General features: G+C 49.4%; 1 protein-coding gene and 1 long non-coding RNA gene across 6 annotated transcripts in view; one reads left to right on the top strand and one right to left on the bottom strand.

Moving 5' to 3' along the window:
• The window catches only part of LOC112484317, a 40,221-nt gene extending 21,702 nt beyond the window's left edge, over positions 1-18,519 (top strand). Inside the window, exons 4-5 of the long non-coding RNA XR_003047991.1 lie at positions 15,544-15,798; positions 18,420-18,519. This is a non-coding gene — a long non-coding RNA (uncharacterized LOC112484317). The remainder of the gene's footprint in view (positions 1-15,543; positions 15,799-18,419) is intronic.
• Positions 18,376-21,439, bottom strand: part of HDAC11 (histone deacetylase 11) — a 22,409-nt gene continuing 19,345 nt past the window's right edge. For all 5 annotated transcript variants that reach the window (XM_006917442.3, XM_025050734.1, XM_025050733.1 and 2 more), the window contains 2 exons: positions 20,494-20,672; positions 18,376-20,287 (listed from right to left, as the gene is read on the bottom strand). In XM_006917442.3, the coding sequence (XP_006917504.1) occupies positions 20,072-20,287; positions 20,494-20,672 (395 nt within the window). In that variant the 3' untranslated portion in view covers positions 18,376-20,071. The remainder of the gene's footprint in view (positions 20,288-20,493; positions 20,673-21,439) is intronic.

Genomic DNA, 21,439 nt, shown 5'->3' with positions numbered 1-21,439 from the left:
TCCCTTTTGTCTTCTCAGCAAGTCTAGGTTGCTCAATAAACTGGTGGCACTTGAATTGGAAAGCCATGCTACATAAAATGAAGAATGGGGGTTTATGCAGAAGGGGCCTCCAGCCCCATCTACCACTCCAGGCCAGCATCCACCATACAGACTAAGGGGGTCTCCACCCACTCCATGACTTTGCCAGCAAACATCAACTTCACACATCATGAACCACTCCCCCCTCCCTATCCAGAGCTCCCTGTGTAGCACAGATGGGCTCACATCCACCCAGGGCCCAGGAAGCTCTGCCCCCAGCCAAGGCCAGCTGAGGCTGAACTCATGAACACAGCCAGGGTGGTCAGCAGGGGCGAGGGGGACTGAGAAATAGATTTCTCCCATAAGAAAGGAAAAGTACAGTCCATTTTCATCCAAAGACAGATGCAAAAATCCTAAAAAAATATGAGCAAACCAAATCCATTTATCTCTAAAAGATAATGCCTCACATGCAAGTATGATTTATCCAAGAACTCGAGTTTGGCCTAACCCTAGAAGTGCAAGTCATTTGGTTCACCACTTTAGCAAATGACAGGAGAAAAATCATTCAATCATCTCAATAAGCACAGGGGAAAAAAAAAAAAGCGATAAAATCAACATATCCTCACAAACTAGCGTGGAAAGGAACTTCCTTAATCTGATGAAGTATGTATATATATCAATTCCATTCCTACAGAAGACTGAAGACAGAGCCAGAGGAGCCAAGCCGAACGTGCCAGTCTCATTTCAATACCAATTTGCTCTTCCAGACAGCAAGCATCCCTAAGTACCTCCTGCGCCAAACTCATCACCGTGCTGAGGTTATAGAACGGCATAAGGAACTAAACGTGCCATTGGTGGTGGAGAACCCTCATCTTATTGCAGAGGTAGCTTCCCCAGAGGTTTGAGAACAGGCAAGATTGCCTGGCATCACCACGCCAGCCTCCCCAGCCTACCTTTCCCTTCCCTATGTGTATAGCTCTGCAACTTTTTTTTTAATTATAGGAAAATACACATAACATAGAATTTACCATCCCAACCATTTTTAAGTGTACAGCTCAGTGCCATTAACTACATTCACATTGTTGTGCAACCATCACTAATATTCATCTCTAGAACTTTTTTATCTTTCTAAACTGAAACTCTGTCCTTATTAAACAGCCACTCCCCTTGTCACCCTTCCAACCCCTGGCAACCACCATTCTACTTTCTGTCTCTATGAATTTGACTACTCTAGGGACCTCATGTGAGTAGAATCATACAATATTTATCCTATTGTGACAGGCTTATTTCACTAAGCAAAATGTCCTCAAGGTTCATCTGTGATGTAGCATATGTCAGAATTTCCTTCCTTTTAAAGGTTGAATAATATTCCATTGTATAAACTACATTTTGTTTATTTGTTCATTATGAATAATGCTGCTATGAACATGGGTATGCAAATATCTGTTCGAAGCCCTGCTTTCAATTCTTTAGGGTATTTATATCTTTCCTACTTTCTGCACAAAGAAACACTGCCTCAAACCCTAGGATTCCAGGCCCTTTACCACCCAGCTGAAATGCTGGGACAGGAGAGAAGACTTGCATGGAAAAACTGAAAAATATATTCAAGAAGAAGAAGGACTTGAGGTGAGCAGAGGATGTGAAGGGGATGCATTCATTGGCATTACTCACATATGCCATCTCAACTAATCTTCATGATAGCCAAGATCTGGGCCATAAAAGTATCCCGCTTGCCCAGGATAATTTTTTAAATTAGTGTATTTCGAGATCTATATTTCTGGTTTCTACTGAAAAGTTGGAGAGTCTAGTTTGGTCTGTGTTCCCATAGCTGGAGCCAAGTGGCAACCCCTTTAGTCAGACCCTGGGCCCTTCAGGTCTCCACAGTTCTCTACAACCCTTCCCAACTGGCGCCCATAAGCACTTGAGTTTGTGAGCCCTTAACTGGGGATGAATTTTCCCATTTTACAGCTAAGGGAAATAAGGCAGAGAGATTAAGTAAGTGGCTGAGGCCCAACTTGAACCCCGGACTCTAGGGCTAAATAACAGACACTGAATGGAAATTAAACTGTATAGGTGGAGGCTAGATATGGTGACTCACCTGCATACCTCACCCCCACCCCTGTGCTTTCAGGGCCCCACCACTGTCTGCCCAGCCCCACATGCAACCCACTGCCAAGGGGAGGAGTGTGGCCCTTTTGTCTGTCTCCCTACACTTCTGCCCTGCCACCTCTTTCCTCCATCATCTGGACCCCTGTGCCTTCCCTCACTTTGTCTTGCCACTGCCAGGTGCCCGGCATTCTGCGCAGACGCTGGCTGCAAGAAGGCTCTTCTGGAAACATGCATCTGCAGGTAGTACTCCCGTACCTAGAAGCCCCTTCTCAGCCCCAGAGCCCTTAGGATAAAGTCTGAATGCATCATCAGCCTGGCCTTCAAGTTACCTTGGAGTTGGCTCAGCTTTCCCTTGCTCCCTGCTTCAACTCCCACACATCTGCCCCACCAGTCAGACAGAACTGTTGAGCACACCACACCATTCATAACTCTGCCTTTGCAGATACTATTTCCTTTGCCTCAATGCCCTTCTCTCATTTTTTCTCCTGGTAAACCCCTACTCACCTTCCAGAACCCATCTCAGGCATTGGTCCCCCTGCCCCCTGTGCTTCTGCCATTACAGCTCTGATCACCGTGTATTCCTACTATCCCTTTCCCATTAGATAGACACCATATCTGAGTCATGTCCAAGCCACCACCTCCAATCTAGGGCCTGGCACAAACGGGGGGAAAAAAATAAATAATGGAGGGATAGAGAGGAGGATGGAGAGGAGAATGGGTGGAAAGATGAAGGGATGGAAGGAAGGAGAGACAGAAGCATGAATGGATGAGGAGAAGGATAAATAGAGAGAAGGGGGAGGGAGAAGGGAGGCACAAAGAGATGGATATAAAGAGAGATGGAGGATGGATGGAGGGAGGGAGAGATGGATAGAGGGAAGGGTGGAGAGACCAGTGGAGAGAGGAATGAGATAATATGGATCTCCTTACCCCACTGTGTAGCAAGGCCCTCAGGGAGGGGAGGGCAGTCTTTCTTTGTCCTGTGGGTTCTCCACAGAGCCCTGCACAGGAGTGGGTGTGCAGCAGGAGCTCAGTAAACTGACAATGAGCTAAATATGGAATGCATTGGGAGTGGTGTTTAGGGTGAGGAATGGGGGCCAGTGGGTGCAGTGGATGGGGCAGTCCTGTGTGATAATGGCAGGGGTAGGGGCTGGGAGAAATGAGGCATTGAACAGCTATGATAGAGAAAGAACTAGCTGGGTTGGTTACCAGGGGCATCAAGGAAGAGAAGAAGGGATTATGTTCCTGAAGTGGAGAACAGTGGTGACCATGAGTTGAATGTGCTGAGAATGAGGACTGCCCATTGGGGAACTATCCAGGAGCAGGGTCAGAGATCAGGAGAGCATCTGGACCAGAGCCAGGCTTGGGATTTCTCATGAGACAGGGTAAAGGAGCATGTATTGAGAGAAATTTCCAGAAAATCTTGGTGGAAAAAGCAAAGGATGGAAGCAGAGCCTTGGGGATAGGAGAATGAAGCCAGCCAGGAAGAAACCAGAGGGAAGGGTTTGGAGGAGAGCAGGATTGGGAAGCCCTGGAGGAGCCTAGTCTCTGTAGTGGGCAGCTGAGAGGAAATACGGTAGGTGTTCAGTCAGGATATTTCCCTGTCCTTAGACCCCTTCTTCCATACTGTCCTGCCCTTGGGGTCAGACAAATGCTTGCAAACAAAGATAAAAGAGGTGAGACTTGGGCAGAACAATGATCATTTGCAGAACCAGAGTGGCAGGGCTGTCCACCAAGCAGAAGCGGTGAACAGCCATGTTAACAGAGATACGATGTGCAGAAAGTGGAAGTATTGAGTGGTTTCTGGCAAACTTTCTCCAAATCACAATTGCCCGTGCTCTGTCTGACTGTCTACTGCCTCAGTTGGGATCTCTGACACTCTCCCATTTAAGCTGTGCCTCAGCACACCCCTCCACAACCCAGACTTGCTCTGCCAGACTGCTGATCCTAATCCCATGTGCAGAAAGGGCCAGCCTCCCTCTCACAAAAGGCCTTTATTCTGCTGCTGCTTATCCCTGGCCTCCTATCACAGGGAAGGCCTTCCTCCAGCCAGGGAGAAAGGAAACTTTCTGTCCAGCATCTACCACTGCCAGGCCCTTTGCTTCCTGCCTTTGTCCTGCTGCTGGGGAAGATGGTAGAAAGGCCAAGCATAGGCTGTGGCATCACACCCAAGGGGAATTTACTTCTGATGGCTAAATACCAGCTGCACAAATTTGTACTTGTTCCTGGGCCTCTCTGGGCCTCACTTCTTAGACAAAGAGATGTTCTACCTTCCAGGACAGATCTGAAGGCAACAGGAGACCATGTGTCCCTCTTTCCTTGTTGTGTCTCCAAATCCAAGCCCATTCCGGACAGTGGACCCTGGTGCTCACAGAGCCCTCTATCTGAGCCCTCCTCCCCCACAAGGCTTGCCCCAATGTCCCAGGTCCCTTTTTTAGCAGCGATCTCCCTCACTCTCTGAATTCTACCAGTGTGATACTTATCAGTATACTACACCAGCAGTACTCAGATATTTTGCTCTCAAGATCCTTTATTAGGATTGCTAGGTTTAGTATATAAGTATAAATACAGAATGCCAAGTTCAATTTGAATTTCAGATAAATAACAAATAATATTTTTAGTATAAGTAAGCTCCCAAAATTGCATAAGATGTGCTTGCATTTTATCTGGCAATGCTATCTTTTATTGGCTTTTTTTTTCTTCTTTTTTTCTTTTTACGCCTACAGCATCTGGTCTTCCTAGGTGGTCTTCCATCCAAGTACTAACCAGGCCCCACCCTGCTTACTTGCAACCCTATCTTTTACACTCTTAAAAATTATTGAGAACTTCAAAGAGCTTTAGTTTTAGGGATTATAAATTCTGATATTTACTGCATTAGAAACTAAAATGTAAAAAATTATTAAAATATTACTGCCAGTTGTTCTTTCAAGTAAAAAACTGGTGTTCCATAAAAAGGGGCTAGTTGAGCTGACAACTCAAATAGTCACACATATCCCTGACACAACCATTGGACTTGGGGACGTGTTATGTGCATTTCTCATTCCATCACATAGAACATTAAAAAGATGTGTGCTTAAGGGTTGTGATCAATACAGACCTTTTTAAGACATCTTTATTGAGATAAAACTCTTATACCATATAATTTGACCATTTAAAGTATACAAATCAGTGGTTTTTAGCATGTTTATGAGCTTATACAACTATCACCACAATTCATTTAAAAATATTTTCATCACTTCACAAAATCCTATGCCTGTTAGTAGTCATTCTCCCTTTCTTCTAGCCCCTGACAACCACTAATGTACTTTCTGTCTCTATAGATTTGCCTATACTGTACATTTTTATAGATGGAATCATATATTATGTGACCTTTGTGTTTGGCTTCTTTCATTCAGCAGAATATTTTCAAGGTTCACCCAATGTTGTAGCATGTATCCGTACTTGTTTCCTTTTTATGGCTGAATAATATTCCATTGTGTGGATAAACCACATTTTGTCTATCCATTCATCTGTAGATGAACATTTGAGCTGTTTCTACTTTTTGGCACACATTTATATGCACAAAACTACAAAACCATATTGTCACATCTATATTCATACAAAGGTTGAGAGGTTCGTTCCTATAGTCATAATAAAATAGCCATGAGCTGAGGCCTTAAAAGTGAGAGATTTTATGCCACCATGGACAAAGAATTTTGTCATTCTTTAGAATTTTTTGGTGACTTTTATTATAGATAATTCCCAGCAGAAGTAGAGAGCATGGTATAATGCTCTTACCACGTGCCTACTATGAGGCTCCCACCCCAAAAACCCACAGCTCAGCGTCCTGGGCTATCAGGAAGGGGTGCTGGCACTGGGCTCTGCTGGGGAATCTGTCCATCTGGGCAGCCACACTGATGTCCCTGGCCATACTGCCAGCTTCCCCCCATTAAAGATTTTGGCTTGGCTCAGGCAGCATCGTCTCCTGATTGATACCTTCTCTGTGGAGCTGACTGGGTAGGAAGGAATGCTTTGCTGATGGAGGCCTCCCTGAGATGAGAAGTTCCAGGACCAGCCTGGCAAACAGCTAGGGTTAGGGAAATAGAGGCCCAGAAGTATCATGGACTCTCTGCACATCTCCAAAATGTTCAGGCTGTATAGGTGCAGTTACCTCTCAGAGATTCTGCTGGCTTCTGTGGGAGGCCAAAGAGGGAAGACTGCCTCATCTCAGCCCTGCTATCAGGGAGAAGGGGTGAATGGAGGGACGTGGGCGAAAATGCGGCTGCAAGAGCAATGCAGCCTGAGCCTGAGCCAGCAAGTATGGAGACAGGGATGGGGGGGCAGGGGGAGAGGTGCCTGCAGGTCATTCCAGTGAGCTTTGTGGTGTCACTCCTGTGACTCTCCATGTGTACTTCTCTCTTGTCCCTAAGTCTTCAAAAAATTTTCTAAACAGGACCCCAGGGCATGACCCCCAGCTCACTGGGGCCAGGTTATCAAAGAGAGACAGCTCATCTGAACCCCCGAATCCCAACCCAAGGCCTGAAATCCCTGGTGAAGGGAAGGAAGAGACTTGGGATCAATGTCAATGGAAGCACTGTGATCCAGCTTCCCTGATCAAGGAGGTTGCCCCTCCAGGACCAGCTTGGGGAAGGGAAGCACCACTTCTGAGGATGATCCAGGGCTGCCATATCTAGTGACAAGAAGACATTTGGGCACTGAGAGCCCATGCTCCCTCACCAAGCCTGAGCATGCCAGCTGTCTGCAAGAGGAAACTTCTAACTCACTCAAAGGCACACTGAGCTCTAGCCCTGGTCTGTGAGGCCCTGGGAGGGGGCCTGCTGGCTCTAGCCAGCTCTCCCAGGGATGGAGCTCTGGCCCCTGGAGCCTTGGCCCCAGGCTTGAACACTTGGTCTTAGGCCCCTGGCTCTGCACTCTGACCACCAACCCTGGCTAGATGCCCTCTCCTCATTCTCAGCAGGTGCTGCTGCCCTCCCTCCTCTCCAGCAGTCTGAGTGACCTGCTGCCATAGGGAGCTTCCTGAGTTAGCTTTGCTGTAAGCATCTTTTGGGAAAATATTTGCTCACTGCCTGCAGGCTTCCCTGGGCTCCAGTTTCCAGCCTTGGTGGGGAGCACCACTATTTACACCAGACCTTGGCAGCCAGCCCCTGGCACTGGACTCTACGGGCAGTGCCCACTCTCCATCTCAGGCCCAGGAGACCTTGGCAGAGCTCCAGTCGAGCCTCTACCCTGCTGTCTCTTCTCCCCACGTTTCTGGGATGTACCCAAGTTCCCATGAGCAGAGAATCTATCCCTGGGCTGGCATCATCAGGGAGAGGCAGCTGAGGCCTGCTCTGGAAGTTTCCAGGGGCTTGGGAACCAGTGCCAGAGTAAGCATTGCCCAGGCCTGTTTCCTCAGGCCCCATGGACAGAGAAGGGAAGGTGGTAGAGGACAAAGGCATGGAGCACCAACTGCACACTGGGTGTTCCCAGTGGCCAAATTTCACATGTTGGAGGCATTACTTTCCTGAGGAAGTAGGGATTCATAGAGAAGAGCCTTGCCCAAGGTCGCACAGCCTACAAGTGGTACAGGCAGGATTTGAACCCAGGACCCAGTCTCTAATACCCCTAAAGCCCACCTCTCCTGCTTGGAGCCTGAGCCTGACCAGACAAGGAAGGAAGCAGCAGCGGCCTTCCTTCCATCAGCAGGTAAGGCTAGAGTCGATGGCTTTGGGCTCTGGATTGGCAATGACTCTGGGCCTGAGTGTCCATGTAGTTGCCACCTTCCCCTGGGTCATGTTTATCAAGCCCTATAACTGGGCTCCTCCCTCAGTTTCCTTTGCTGACTAGGAAGCTGGGCCCTCATGCTCCTCCTGGTTCCAGCAGACAGTGTTGAGGCCCCACTTGGGCCCTATTCCTGCTCTAGGATCTACCTGGCCAAGACAAGCTCCCCTGGCCAACATAACAAATCTCCCTCTCCTTCCTGAGGGCCCCTGTCCCATTCTGGGAACATGGGCCATCCATAGCTCTGGAGCTGCTCGCCTAGGCACAGATCCCTCCTGGGTCAGGGCAGAAGGATAGGGGTAGAAGAGGCGGAAAGGCAGGGGCTTGGGAGAGATGCTTCTACCATTGGATGCTTACATTTGCCTGGGCATCTTCTTTCCTAAAATGGCAAGGAATGGGAAGTCCTGAGTGGCTCCTGGTGCCCAGTGGGCACTCAGCCAGTATAGGCCCTCTTCCCTGTGCCCCCCCCGCCCCCACTGACTGTACCTCCCATCTTCTTTCTCACAGGCCTTGAGTCAGAGACTGACAGCTCCATCCCCTAATATTTAGGAGGAGGCAACTGATGAAAGGCCACAGAGCTCCAGGGCCTACCTCTGGTCACCTAGTACATGACCTTGGTCAGTCAGGGGTTGTACCAGGCCGAGGAGCCAGGGGAGCCAAGGGATGGGTGTGGCCGCTGGGGCTTGGGCTGACAACTGCTCTCTCTTCCAAATAATAACAAAGGACAGCTGCCAGATGGGTCAGGACAGCTTGTTTCCATAGCTGGGCCCAAGGGAACCTGGCTGACCATGCCTCAGCTATGCTGAACCCGACATCTGCTCAGCAGCCGGCCTTGTCCCTGCTTAGGACTTAATTTTTAATTCTGCACAAAGCAGAATGGACACAGAAATATCCAGGGGCCCATAGGTCCACCGTTTCTGTGGCTGATGGAGCTGGCAAGTCCTCCCAGAAGTCAGGTGTTGGCCCCTGCCTCTGGGGGCATTCCCCAGGCTGGAGGAAGAAAGAGGGGAAGGAGAGAAATGAGAGGAGGAAAGAAACATCCCCCGACTCTGGGCCTTCTTCTGGCAGCCTCGGTATGGGGCTGCTGCGTACAGCAGACTTCACATAGGCTCATAGCTTTCCACATACATACAGGTACATTGAGGCTAGGAGACAGGTAGTAACAGACCTGCTTCATTGCAGCTAGGAGACAGTGACAGACCTGCTTCACTGCAGCTGCAAGACAGAGTGAAGACTAAAATTCTGACTGCAATGACTTATAATAATCATGGCAACTCATTTCTGGAACGTTGACTGTATGCCAGACATTGTTTTAAGTGCTTTGCTTGGGCCAACTTATTCATTCCTCACAGCAAGTCTGAGAAGTAGGTACTGATATTAACCCCATTTTACAGATGAAAAAAATGAAACCAGGGAGGTTACCACTCACCTAGGGTCAAAGTGGATCCTAGGAAAGTGGACCCTAGCTAGTATCATCCAGTTTGCCCCAGTACTTGTCCAGTGGGTGGAAAGGTGAAGCTTTGTTCCTCCCACACCCGCTGGCATCTCACCCTAGCACCCCAGCCTGGCTGCCAGCAGCTCCTTGGAAGCTGCAGGTGGAAAAACAATTGTGGTTTTGGCCCAGAGCTGCTGGAGGGGCTGGGAGCTCCCTTTTCCATGTCTCGCTGATGCCAAACAGCTCTGACTGAGAGAACCGGGAAGGGCCCAGAAAGGGCTGGGAACTGAGGCTCTTGCTCAGGATTGGGAAAGGCCCCCATGGATTCAGAGGGCAAGTGGGGGCCCACCCCTCCCAGAAGTAGGATGGGGGAAGTGGTCTCCACTCTGGCCTGATAAAGACTATTTCTGGCCTGGTTCTACCTAGAAAGCAGGACAGCCCCAACAGGCATGAGCCAGGTTCCTTCATGACTGAAACAATGATGGAGTGTTTATGGAGCACCTACTGAGTGCCGACAGGCCCTGTTCTGGGAAGAGTAGTGGGGAGCAGACCCAATCCCTGCCCCCTTACTATTTGGCAGGGAGAGCAGACAATGAAATGGGCAGTAACAAGAAAGTATCTGTTTCCCAGCACCCTGGGAAGAGGTGAAGTGACTTGCCACAGGCACTCAATGAGGCTGTGATGAGATTAATTCACATCCGGGGGGCCTGGGACCTTGTGGCCATGCTCTGATCCCTGCCAGCCAGCACCCAGGTTCCACTTGCTGTACGTTGAGCATCTACTATGCACAGGGTCATTGCCATGCTCATGTGACTCTTCCAACTACCCCCTCAGATGGATGTCAGCATTCCCATTTTCCAGAAGTGGCAGCTGAGGCTCTGAATGAGAAAGCATTTGTCCAGGGTCATCTAGTTGAAAAGGGCAGCACCAAGATCCCACTCCAGATCATTGATGTCAGAGGCTACAGCCTCCCTCAAACTCTCTTGGGAATTACTGGCATTTAGAGTTATGGGAAGGAGCTATCCTGAGTAGGGCAGAGTGGGGTCAGGCTCCCAGCCGGCAGACAGCCTCCTCCGGCACTGGGGGGAGTTGGGGTGTTGGACCTCAGCCGACACCATCCGTTCTTTTACAATGATCCATTATTTATTTAGCTTAAGACCCACCTATGTGAACTCTCTAGATAATTTCGGTCTATCATTTTAAAGAACAACACAGTTATAATTTAACCATTTAAGAGGAAATGAAGTCCACACAATGTCTTCTTTGTATCTTTAAAAACTACCATTGCCAACCATTTTCAGGCCACAGCTTAGTAAAGAATCTAGGTGCTTATTGAGATGGGAAAGGTGACTTGCACCTACACAAATGGCCCCCAAACTGATATTTTGTTGTTGTTCTTGTGTTGCCCATTAATAGTTCGTCTGTCTCTTATTGTTAGACTATTATTTCTAAAAGCATATACGGTTTGCTCTGGAAAGTGGCAAACAAGCTCAATGCATCTTATTAGTGACTAGATTGTCAACAATTCTGCTGTGAGCAGAGTTTAACAACAAAGAGATTTTTCATTAGAATAAATTCCACCAACTACTGCTTGAGCTTGGGAAGCTCTAGGGATTCAGGGACTAAAATCAGGGACTTAACACAGCAAGTTGCTAGCCTGTATAGCAATTTTTTGCCAAGTAGAGAAAGGCTCCGCTTCCTCAAGACACTTTACTGCCATCTGCTGGAAAACTGCCCTGATAAATACACAAATCCACCATGATTACTGTGTGAATAAAACTCTTTAGAATTGTGTAGTACACAACTTGTATAGCTCATCATGGCAGTCCTGTCTTGATGTCACCAGGATTCCCTCTTTCCTAAGCAAGTTTTATCTTTTTCTCTCTCCATTTTACTCATTCATACCTTAGACAGGTTTTATCTTTGTGATAAAATATGGCTGCTCTATAACTTATAAGACAAGGTCAGTTCCCCTCCTATACCCCCCAAAAAAAGTCTAGGTAAGGATTCTGGCTCGACTTGAGTCACATTGCATCACTAAACCATCTTTGTGATCAGCGAAAGAGGATATGTATCAATCAGGATGGGTGAGATTATGCTGTGTGTCAACCAATTCAACACCAATAGGAATCCCCAGTTGGGGGTGTGGTAAGGGAGGGAAGGAGGAGAACTTAGTCAGTGAAAACAACTCAATTGTGATACAGCATGGCTGCAGAACAGCATGGCTGTGGAGTAACTCAATAGTGTCACAGCTCGATTATGAAACAACATGGCTATAGAATAGCAAGGCTGTGAGGCAGCTCTAGTGAGGTGATCCTGAGCCCTGGTGTTACCAGCCAGACAGTTCTGTTCTGCTCTAATCTAGTCTGCTGGGATGGCTCTGCTTTGGTCCATTCTGCTCCTTCCCAGCAAAACAACTTCTCTGTGTTACAGCTCTAGCCTAGGAAAGGCAGTTTTCAATGGAAAGAGAAAGTGTACTCTCTGAGCCAGAGGGCAACTGACTTATATAGAGAGAAGCCCCTGTCTCTTGTCCCTGATTGGTCTATTCTCATACAAATGAGGTTCTCATCCAAATCCTCACAGTTTGATTGGTCCCAAAAGTACTGCCCTGATTGGTCAGAGTAGAGTTGCCCTGATTGGTCAGAGTAGAGTTGCTCTGATTGGTCAGTGGAGATGCTAATAAGGATATAGGTACACAGCTCAAATTAGAAAGTCTCAGACTTATTTGTTGAAATAGGATTCCAGGAATTTCTTTATAAGGGCTAGCTCCGATGGCAGGAACACAACGCAGGCAGGCAGTTCAGTGCAGGCTTCTCCCTGAAGCACGGCTTGTGTGAAAAGCCTCTGTTTTGCAAGAATACTAAGCTCTGTTTTTGTTTGTTTTGTTTTTTAATTTTTGAGCCCAGTTAGCCACCAGGAGCCCTTCATGGTATTTTCCTTTTTGGGGTCAACATATGTAACAAGCCACTTGAAACCTCAGTAGCTTAAAAAAAAAAAAAAAGATTTCTTGCTCACATTGAATGTCCACTCCAGTTTGACTGGGGGCTCTTCTCACCTTGGACTTTCAGGGCCCCAGACTAACATGCTATGGCTCTAAATGTGTGCCTACCATCACCATGGAAAAAAAGAGGTCACTTGGAGAATCATCCACTGGCTTGTAAAGCAACCACTCGAGAGATACAAAAGCCATTGAGCTCAGAGTTCACAAAGCAAGTCTGTGGTCACATTCGACATCAAAGGGCAGATAGGTGCAGCCCTGGCCTGGTCTGGAAGAAGGGGGCTGGACTAGGATGATCTGAATTCGAATCATAGTCTACTCTTGGAGCAACGGGAGCTGGGCAGGGGACCATGATTATTACAGCCTGGGACTGAGGGGTAAGAGTTCCTCAAGGAAGTGAGGACAGTGCCAGTTGCCCCAAACAACTGTCCAGGGCGGCAGCCAAGAGTCAGCCAGCTGAAATGGGAGCGTCATGTGTGAGTGAGACAGCAAAGAGCAGCCACACCCAGCCTCTGGACATTGCATCCAGCAGGAGCCCCAAGGGACCTATAGGGACCAGAACTCCAGAGAAGAAGCACACACAACTTCAGCCCAGGGAAAAATACACAAGGGGCCCAGCCTATAATCCACAGAGATGTTTTAGATGTGGAAACTCTGTATTGTTTTATCTTCTGGTTCTTGGATAGCTGTGGGTAGGCAGAGGTGCCAGATAAGTAAAGAATGATTATCAACATTTCTTAGAGTTGCAGACCCCATTTTTACAGAAGCTACCAGTGCTTGGATCAGTCAAGGAAGTTTCTCAATTCATGGAGCTAACTGAGAAACCTGCATTTACAAAGCACCTACCATATGCCAGGCTGTGTTCATTTCTCAGGAGTTCCTGTCTCTGTTATAGGAGTGAGGAAGTGGCACGTTGCAAAGACAGGCAGGCCCATCTCCAAAGCCTCAGTCTTCCCCTTGACACCCTCAGGAGTCCTGGGGGTCATCTGGGGTGGGGAAAACTGAGGGGAAGGAGTGGCGGGCCTTTAAAAGGATGATGGTTCCAGCATGTGATCAAGGAACTTGAGGAACCACATGGACGGACGATTACGGGCCTGTTTCAGGCACATTCCTGAGCTCTGAAAAGAGAAATAAAAGTGTTCCCTTGTTTTTGAGCTGAAGAGACAGCAATGTTGTCGTATAACTAGGAACAGATGGGCTTCAGGAATTTCCAAAGGCCTTTTAGTGTATTAGACAAAATAGCTTCCCAGCCACACACCATAACTTTGTCTGGCCGCCTGGGTATCGGTTACCCAGACGACCGGCAGGCTGCATGCACTGCCTGGAGGGTCCCAGAAGGGAGTAGGCCTCTGGCTGGGCCCCTGGCCACTCCCTCTGCCCCAGCAGGAACCCCCCTTGCTTGTGACACCTTTCCCAGAGTTCTAAGGCCAGGGCACAAAGAATCTCACAGAGTTGGAAAGGGGGTGGGAAGTCCCAGAAGCTGCCTGGTTGGACTGCCCCCTGAAGCTCAAACTCTCTGCTACCATGCTTTAGGAGGAGGTGACACCCATGGGCACCCAAAAGTGGAGCGCACAGTGGCTCAGTGCCAGGCTCTGGAGTGAGGCAGGGATTGTATCCTGACTGGAAGACCAACCCCCTCCCTGCATCTCCAGTCCTCATGTGCATCCTCACAGTGTGAGGATGAAGCCATTTCACATGTGCCAGTGCTTGAACTGTGCTGGAACCTAGAAACACTGCATTATATTGGCTGCCATTATGATGACCCTTGGACAGCTCTGGCTGAGATGTCTTGCCTTATTCCCACCTGAATAATATTGTTAGCTAATACTAATTGAGCACTTGCATATGCCAGAGCACCTTATTGGGGAAAAAAGTGAGGCTCAGAGTGGTGATTGGCCTTACTCAAGGCCACACAGTAAATTCAAGCTCTAAACACTGCCCCTGCAAGGGCCCCAGCTCCGGCATTGGAGCAAGGCCTCCAGGCTCTCTAGGTCTCTGTTTCAATGTCTATGCAACAAGATGTTACATAGTGAGCCATGAGGGTCCTTCCCACACCTTCACCCTAATTCTGTCCTCAAATGACTCAGACCATATGGCAACTCCATTTTTGTTGTCTCACAGTCTTCTGTAGAGGGAGCAGCAAGACTCAGAAAGCGAATGCCATCTGCTAGGGTCACTTCTCAGGCCGGTGACAAAGGCAGGTTTGAATCCAGGCTGTCCAACTCCAAAACCTGCATATCCTTTCTCCAGAGAACCCCTCACCCCAGCAGAGATCATGGTTCCTATTCACTCTGTAAACTATGCCTTTACTCTAATAGTAAGAAGGGAATGTAAAGAAAACACCTAGGGTAGTGGCAGATGATGCTCTGCCACTCGGCCTAGAGTAGCCTTGAGCAAGTGCTGTGTAACTGTGCTGTGTAACTCTCTGAGCCTCAGTTTTCCAGGCTGCAAAATGAGGCTCCAGATTTCTGCCCAGGGAGTCTGCTATAAGGGTGAAGGAAGAGCGAGAGTATGCAGGGTGGTGTGGTTGCTGATGCAAAAGGCTTTTCAAGGTCCTCTTACTGATGCCACATCAGTACATGCCACTATGGCCCCTCCCCTTTCCTTTCCACCGCCCTAATAGGAAGCCTACAAGGGGAAAAAGCCAGGAGCCAGGATTGTCAGTGGTGTCAAGCTCCTTAACAGTTCTCCCTGGTCCTCACTTTCTGTATTGACAAATTGACAATGTTGATCACCAACACTGAGCCAGGATCTCAGCAGGCCCTCCATAAAGAATAGCCTTCCCTATCTTCCATCACAGCATGCCCCAGTCAACTGCAGTGGCATGAGGCTGGGCCTCCATGTGCCATCAGCATTAGAAGGTGGAACAAGTGGTCCTAGGGGCCCTCAGCTCTAATGGTGCACATGCCAATCCATAAAGCATTTCTCAGCCACCTGATGTTTTATTTTTTTATTATTTATTATTATTTATGCCTACAGCACCTGGTCTTCCTAGGTGGTCTCCTATCCAAGTACTAACCAGGCCTGACCCTGCTTAGCTTCCAAGATCAGACATCAGGCTTGTTCAGGTGGCATGGCCGTAGATCATGGACCGTGGCTCCACTGGGGCGCGAACACAGGACATTCTGCGTGTAAAGCAGACGTGCTCACCGCTACACTATGGAACCATGTCCGTGATGCGTTTTTTTTCTTTTTTTAAATTCACTTTGTATTTGCAAAATTGAAGTTGCAAGTTGGATGGCCCTTCAGAAAGCTCAGTGCATCTTCCAGCTGAAGAGTGTTTCAAGGGCACGTCATGGAAGCCACCGGTCTCTGCAAGCCCCAGCTTGAGCAGCCAGCCACTCACCCACTTATAACTGCCATACTTCCCTCTACCTGGCCCTGCTACCAACACTGAGGGACTGAGGATAGCTGCCTTTCACCTCTGGGTCCTGTCTCATCTGGACATTGGTGCTGACACCTTCTTCTCCTAGGATTGCTGGTAAATGTGTGCACCAGGGAGGGGCTGAGAGATCCAGGTGGGGTGTGGGACATTATGCTCCCCAAGATACTCTCATTCCAAAACTTTGCCAGAGGGTCTGGTTATGGGAAAAGGGCACTCATTTTGGAGTCAGATGGATTTGGGTCTATTCCCTGGCTTTTCCATTGCCTGACTATGTGATCTTGGGCAAGTCAATTCACCTGAGTCTGTCTCCTCTTCAGCAAAACGGTGATGAAGATGATGGGTAACTTGTATCAAGTGCTTACTCCATGCTGAACACGGCTTTAAACACTTTACACACATTAACTCGTTTCATTTTCATTACAACGCTATGAGGTAGGTGCTATCATTCTCATGTTACGGGTAAGTAAATTAAGGCACACAGAGGTAAAGTCATCCAGTTACCAAGGACAGGAAGTGGGACTCAAAGCCAGGCTGGCGAGGGATGGGAACCCATGTGTTAACCACTGCACCCTATAGCCTTGCAATAATTACAGGACAACACTGTTCCCAAGGAGGCACTGAGCCTCCCCATGTTGGCCCTGGGCCTAGAGCAGGGAGTCCCCAGCCAGTGTTGGCTGAGTAAATGAAGCCAACTCAAGAGAAGGCTATCCTAGAGGAGTTCTTGGCCCTAGACTCCTAAAGCATTTGGCTGAGCAGCCAAGCAGTTCACACAAGTCTCCTTTAGATCTGCCTGAGTCTAGCAGGGGGCAGTGCCAGCAGCCACCTTTGTTCACGCCAAAGCAGCAGTCTAGGTACCTTCATTCCTGCCTCTGCCACCCACCAGAGCCGTTAGCCTAGCCTCAGCCACGGTCCCCATGGGGTAGGGGGTGCTATTTCCAATACCTTTCTGAGAATCCCTCAACTGGCCCCAAGTGGAGAATAGAGCCATGACTCTGGAAGAGGAAATCCCTTTCCCTAGGGCTCAGGTGGCCTACAAACCAGGCATGACCTAGGGTTTATGGGCAGGAGCGAGAAGCATGGCCGCATTCATATAGCACCTATTTGGTGCCAGACTCTTGAACTGCCACCAGTGTCACTCCCTCCCTGTCCCGCACACCTGCTCCAGCCATGCAAGCTCAGGACTATGACCCACCAGGATAGCTGAGAAAGGAGGCTCTGAGAGGTTTTCTTTTGCCCAAGGCCCCATACCCAGGCCTAAGTAGAATAAGGGCTTCCCACGTGGTGGGCTTGGACTCCAAGTTCTGCCCACTCCCCAGCACACAGGAGCCTCTGCCTCCCAGTCAGATGTTCACTCTCAAGATCTCCAGGAGACTCTGGCTGGAGCCTCTTCCAGAAACTGCAGGCATCAAGGCTGGCCCACGGTGGGCTCCTATTTGGCAGCACTTCCCCAAGCTTGTCTGCCCGCCATGTTCTCTCCATAGCAGGTATCTGACCCCAGACCCCTCTCAGCCTGTCCCCACTCTCATTCTGGGCTGCAGAACCCACCTCATTGGCCAGAGCTCCATGCGGGCCCCTCAGCCACCTCACAAAGTTGGCATGTACCCCTTGAGTTTTTATAACTTGGGGTATAATTTGCTAACAACAAAACATATGGACCTTAAGAACAGATTCCAAACACTTCACCTCAACTGTCTTTGATTCTTCAATGTGACCTACACAAGAAACATCATCATTGCTAACATTTCCTGGGTGCTAAGGAAATGCAACATGGTACCCTCCCTACATGCATTTCGCATTAAAGCATTTATCCCTGGAACCTCCCTTTAGGTAAGTATCCTTAAAGGCCTCTTACAGATGAGGAAACAGCTTATGGATTCCAGAACTGGGGTCCTGGTACAAATCTTGCTCCTCCACTTACTAGCTATGGGCTTTGAACAAGTAACTAATCCCTTTATGCCTGTGTCACCATCTGTAATACATAGATAAAAACACTGTAGTTCTTACCTGAGTACTATGAGGTTCAACATGTAATTCCCACCAAGAGCCTTGAACAGGGCCTGTCACCTGTTAGCCTTCATTCTCCTCCTCACGTGTAACACGGGGCTGCCCTGGACCCCCAACGCCTGCACCCATGTCCTTGTCCCTAGCACTGACCCTTGAAGACTCTGCTCCCTATCCACGCTGTGCCACTAACCCTGAAGATGTCCTCCTGTCCTCATCTACCAGATGAGGATAAGGTCCTGCTCCCATCTGCCTAGACCCCTTTGGCTCATTCAGCCCATCCCCATATGTGTTCCAACCACAGCCCAGGGCTGGAAAATCTCCAAACATCCTCTGTCCTGCCAGGTTCTCCAGCTGCCTCCCACACTGTACAGAGTCACCATCACAGCCCAGTCCTGCCTGCCTTCCCATTCCAAGACCCTAGACACTCTTTGGTCTGGAAAGCACCCCTCTCCCCCACTCCTTCATCCCTGCCAAATTTGAGGCAGCTGAGACACACGTTCAAATCCACCTGAGATAGGTTCAAACCTGGCTCTACCATTCACTAGATATGTGTATGGCTTGGAGCAAATTACTTGTTGAGTCTCTTGTATCATTTGTAAAATGAGAATGACCTATTTCACAGGACTGAGGATAAAATAAAATACTAGCATTTCTTGGGCAGCTCCGATGTCAGGCCTCATGCTAAATAAATCTTTATTTCCTTTTATCCATAGGAGGGAGGGATTCAACATCTCAAGAACACACAGCGGTTTGGTCCAATCAAGAAGAGCCTTTATGGTTCTCTACAAACAGAAGCTCAACAGTGACAAGCCGCATCCACTGCCTTTCCCCAGATGTCACAGGCCCGCATTGGAGATGAAAGGATGTTAGGGACCTCAAGGTAGGTACAGAGACCAATGGCAAGGGCAGGGAGCAAGTGAGGGGGCATCCAAGTGTGTAGTTAGTACCTCGGGTCTGGTCCAGCAAGTCAGCATTTTTGACAGTTCGTGATCCTGGAACACTTACCCCGTCCCCCGCCCGCACTCCAGAGGGAGGGGCAAGAGAGTATGAAGGAGAAAGGAGGAGAATGCGAGAGCACCCCCAGATGGTAATGAACACGAGTCCCATAAGTGGGGTTGATCTGGGACTAGTACGCTTCAGGTGACCCACTTTTCCTCCCCAGTCCCACTTTTGTCCATTAAGAATACACCCAGGCAATGGGGGAGTGGATGCTCCCTCTGCCTAGCCCTGGGAAGCCTAAGTGTCCCCTTCAGAGTACAGATGAGGACAAGGTTAGGGCCCACTTGGGACCCTAGACACAGAGCGCAATTAGGGCCCTGCGCACTTTGGGTGAGGCCAGTGAAGGCTGCAGCCCCACCATGTTCCCACCCCCAATCCCCACCCTTACAACCTGCAGGCCGGGATGGAGATCCTCTGCTCTCCCTCCAGAAACCCTAGCCTGGCCTCACCAGCGCCTCAGTTCCTGCAGGACCTAGCTTGGCCACCTGCCCCATCCCCAATTTCCCCATCTGGGCCTTATCTTCCCCTGCCCCCTCCCCACTGGGGTCAGCAGCCCATTAAGCCTCCAGTGCTGAGGCCCTGAGCCAAGTGCTCTTTCCAAAACTGCCCCTCTCACTAACAGGTGAGCCCATTGTGAAGCAGCGATTTGGGACTCCCCAGGCCTCCCCTTCACTTACCACCACTGAGGAGCTCTGGGAGAGTGGGTCCAGTCCTTGCTTTATTTGAAGTGGAATGCCAGATTGGAAAACTGACTTCCACCCTTTCCCTGTGGCACCTCATATCCAGGACCAGGGCTCCTGCCTGCTGACTGGGAATCCAGCACCCCTCCACCCCCACCCCAGAGGCCTGGCTCCAGTACTCAGCTCTCAGGCCACCCAGATGGTCTTCCCTAGGTTCTCGTGCCCTGCCTGAGGCAAAAGTGGAAGGAGCAAATCACTAGACTTAAGAGGGAGAAGCCCAATCTTGGTAGTGATAGAAACTTCCCTGCTCTGACGTGGGTCTGATTTTTTTGAAAACCAGAGCACCCTGACCCCTGGGGGCCCTTCTTGTAGCCCCCAGAGCCTTACCTGCCCTCCTCCCTCCTTGGTTGAACTGCCTGCCTCTATAGGGCCTAGTCAGACCCATGACCCCATGAATGTCCTTCCTGGGACTCAGGCCCTGCCTTCTGCCCCCACCTACAGAGAGGCCTGGAGACCCTCCAATACCCAGTGAGGAGTGGAAGAGCTGCCCACCAGGCCCCTAAGGCAGGCCCAGCAAGGGACAGGCCCTCACCATCACTGCCTCATGTGATTAGTAAAGGAGAACTACTGAGGGGTGGGGGGATGGGGGGGAGGCAGGCAGGGAGCCACTCAGAAGGACAGTGCAGTCAGGGCACCTCTGGGGGTAGCAGAGGAGTGTCTGAGTTCTGCGCTGAGATGCTGGGTGACTCAGGCCCAATGAGTCCCAGGCCATACAAATTAAGGATGGAGTCAGCAATGATGCGGGCCGTGCGCTTCTGGTAACCGCCCGAGGTCACCATGAGGATGGGCACCTGGCGGCCACGGACCACTCGGAACACCAGTTCATCCCGCTTCATGATGCCCTATAAGAAGATGAAGGGTGACTCAGGCAGGCCTTGATCTTTGTGGTATCAGGAGGTCCTGCTGCAGGTCTAGCCCTGCTCTGACTGTTGCTGTTTCTGCTTATTCCCTCTCTGACATCAGAAGAAGCACTAGTGTGGCCCACCTGTCCTGCTGCTGCTGAGTCTGCAGAGCAGACTCTCTTCTGCCTCCCGAGATCAGTACGTACCTGTGGGCTGATGGACAGCCCTCCAAGGCGGTCACCCTCGAGGATATCAGTGCCTGCGTTGTACACCACCACATCAGGTGGATGCTCTTGGAGGGCTTTCTCAAGGTTCCTCTCCACTTTATCCAGGTACTCGTCATCCTCCGTGCCCCACTCCAGCTCTACCTTCCGCTTGATGGCCTCTGAGAGGGATACAGGAATACCCCCAATGTGCAGAGAAGGGAAACTGAGGCTCATAAGGGGAAAGATTACCTGAGTCCCTGTCAGTGCCCAAGGCAGGACTAGAAACCAGTCTGACTCCAGCACTGCTCAGCCTCTCATTTCACACAAGACTAAGCTACAAAGAGCACCAAGAGCTGCAAAGTGGGCACCCAAAGGAGAGGAGGAGGGTTGCTAATGAAATTTTGCCCTGAGGACATAAAAGACCCATGTCAGCGATGTCTGATCTCACTGCCTCCATGAGTCCTTGCCCAGACATGTGAGCACCCTGCCACAGTCTCATGCCCAAATCCAGCATATTCAAGATTTAGTTCAGAAACTGGTCCCTTGGGTCATGCTGTGGCTGAGTACCCACTGGCCCTTCCTGCATGAATGGGCATGCCCCTGTGTTTTCACAGCTCATCCGAGCATCTCTGCCTTTGGACTGATAAGTTTAACCTGCATTTATTTTAACTATTATATTTGAACTGATTTTTTTCTGCTATCTTATTTTGAATATCCTATTTATCACATTTCCCTCTTGTTCCTTGCTCCTCATTCCCTGTGTTCTACCAGACAGATGCATACCTAGAAGAGTCTACTTTTATTCTTCTGATGGGTACCCCTAATATAAAGACCCACAGGTGTGTTTATTGGATAGGCTTATGTGATCTTGAGTGGGTCAAGTGATTTCTTCAGGTCTCGTTTTCCTTTTCTATACAATGGGAACACGATTCCCACTTTGCAGGAA

Source organism: Pteropus alecto, unplaced genomic scaffold (genome assembly GCF_000325575.1).
Source record: "Pteropus alecto unplaced genomic scaffold, ASM32557v1 scaffold75, whole genome shotgun sequence".
Lineage (NCBI taxonomy): Eukaryota > Metazoa > Chordata > Mammalia > Chiroptera > Pteropodidae > Pteropus > Pteropus alecto.
This window is presented reverse-complemented; position numbering and strand designations above follow the sequence as displayed.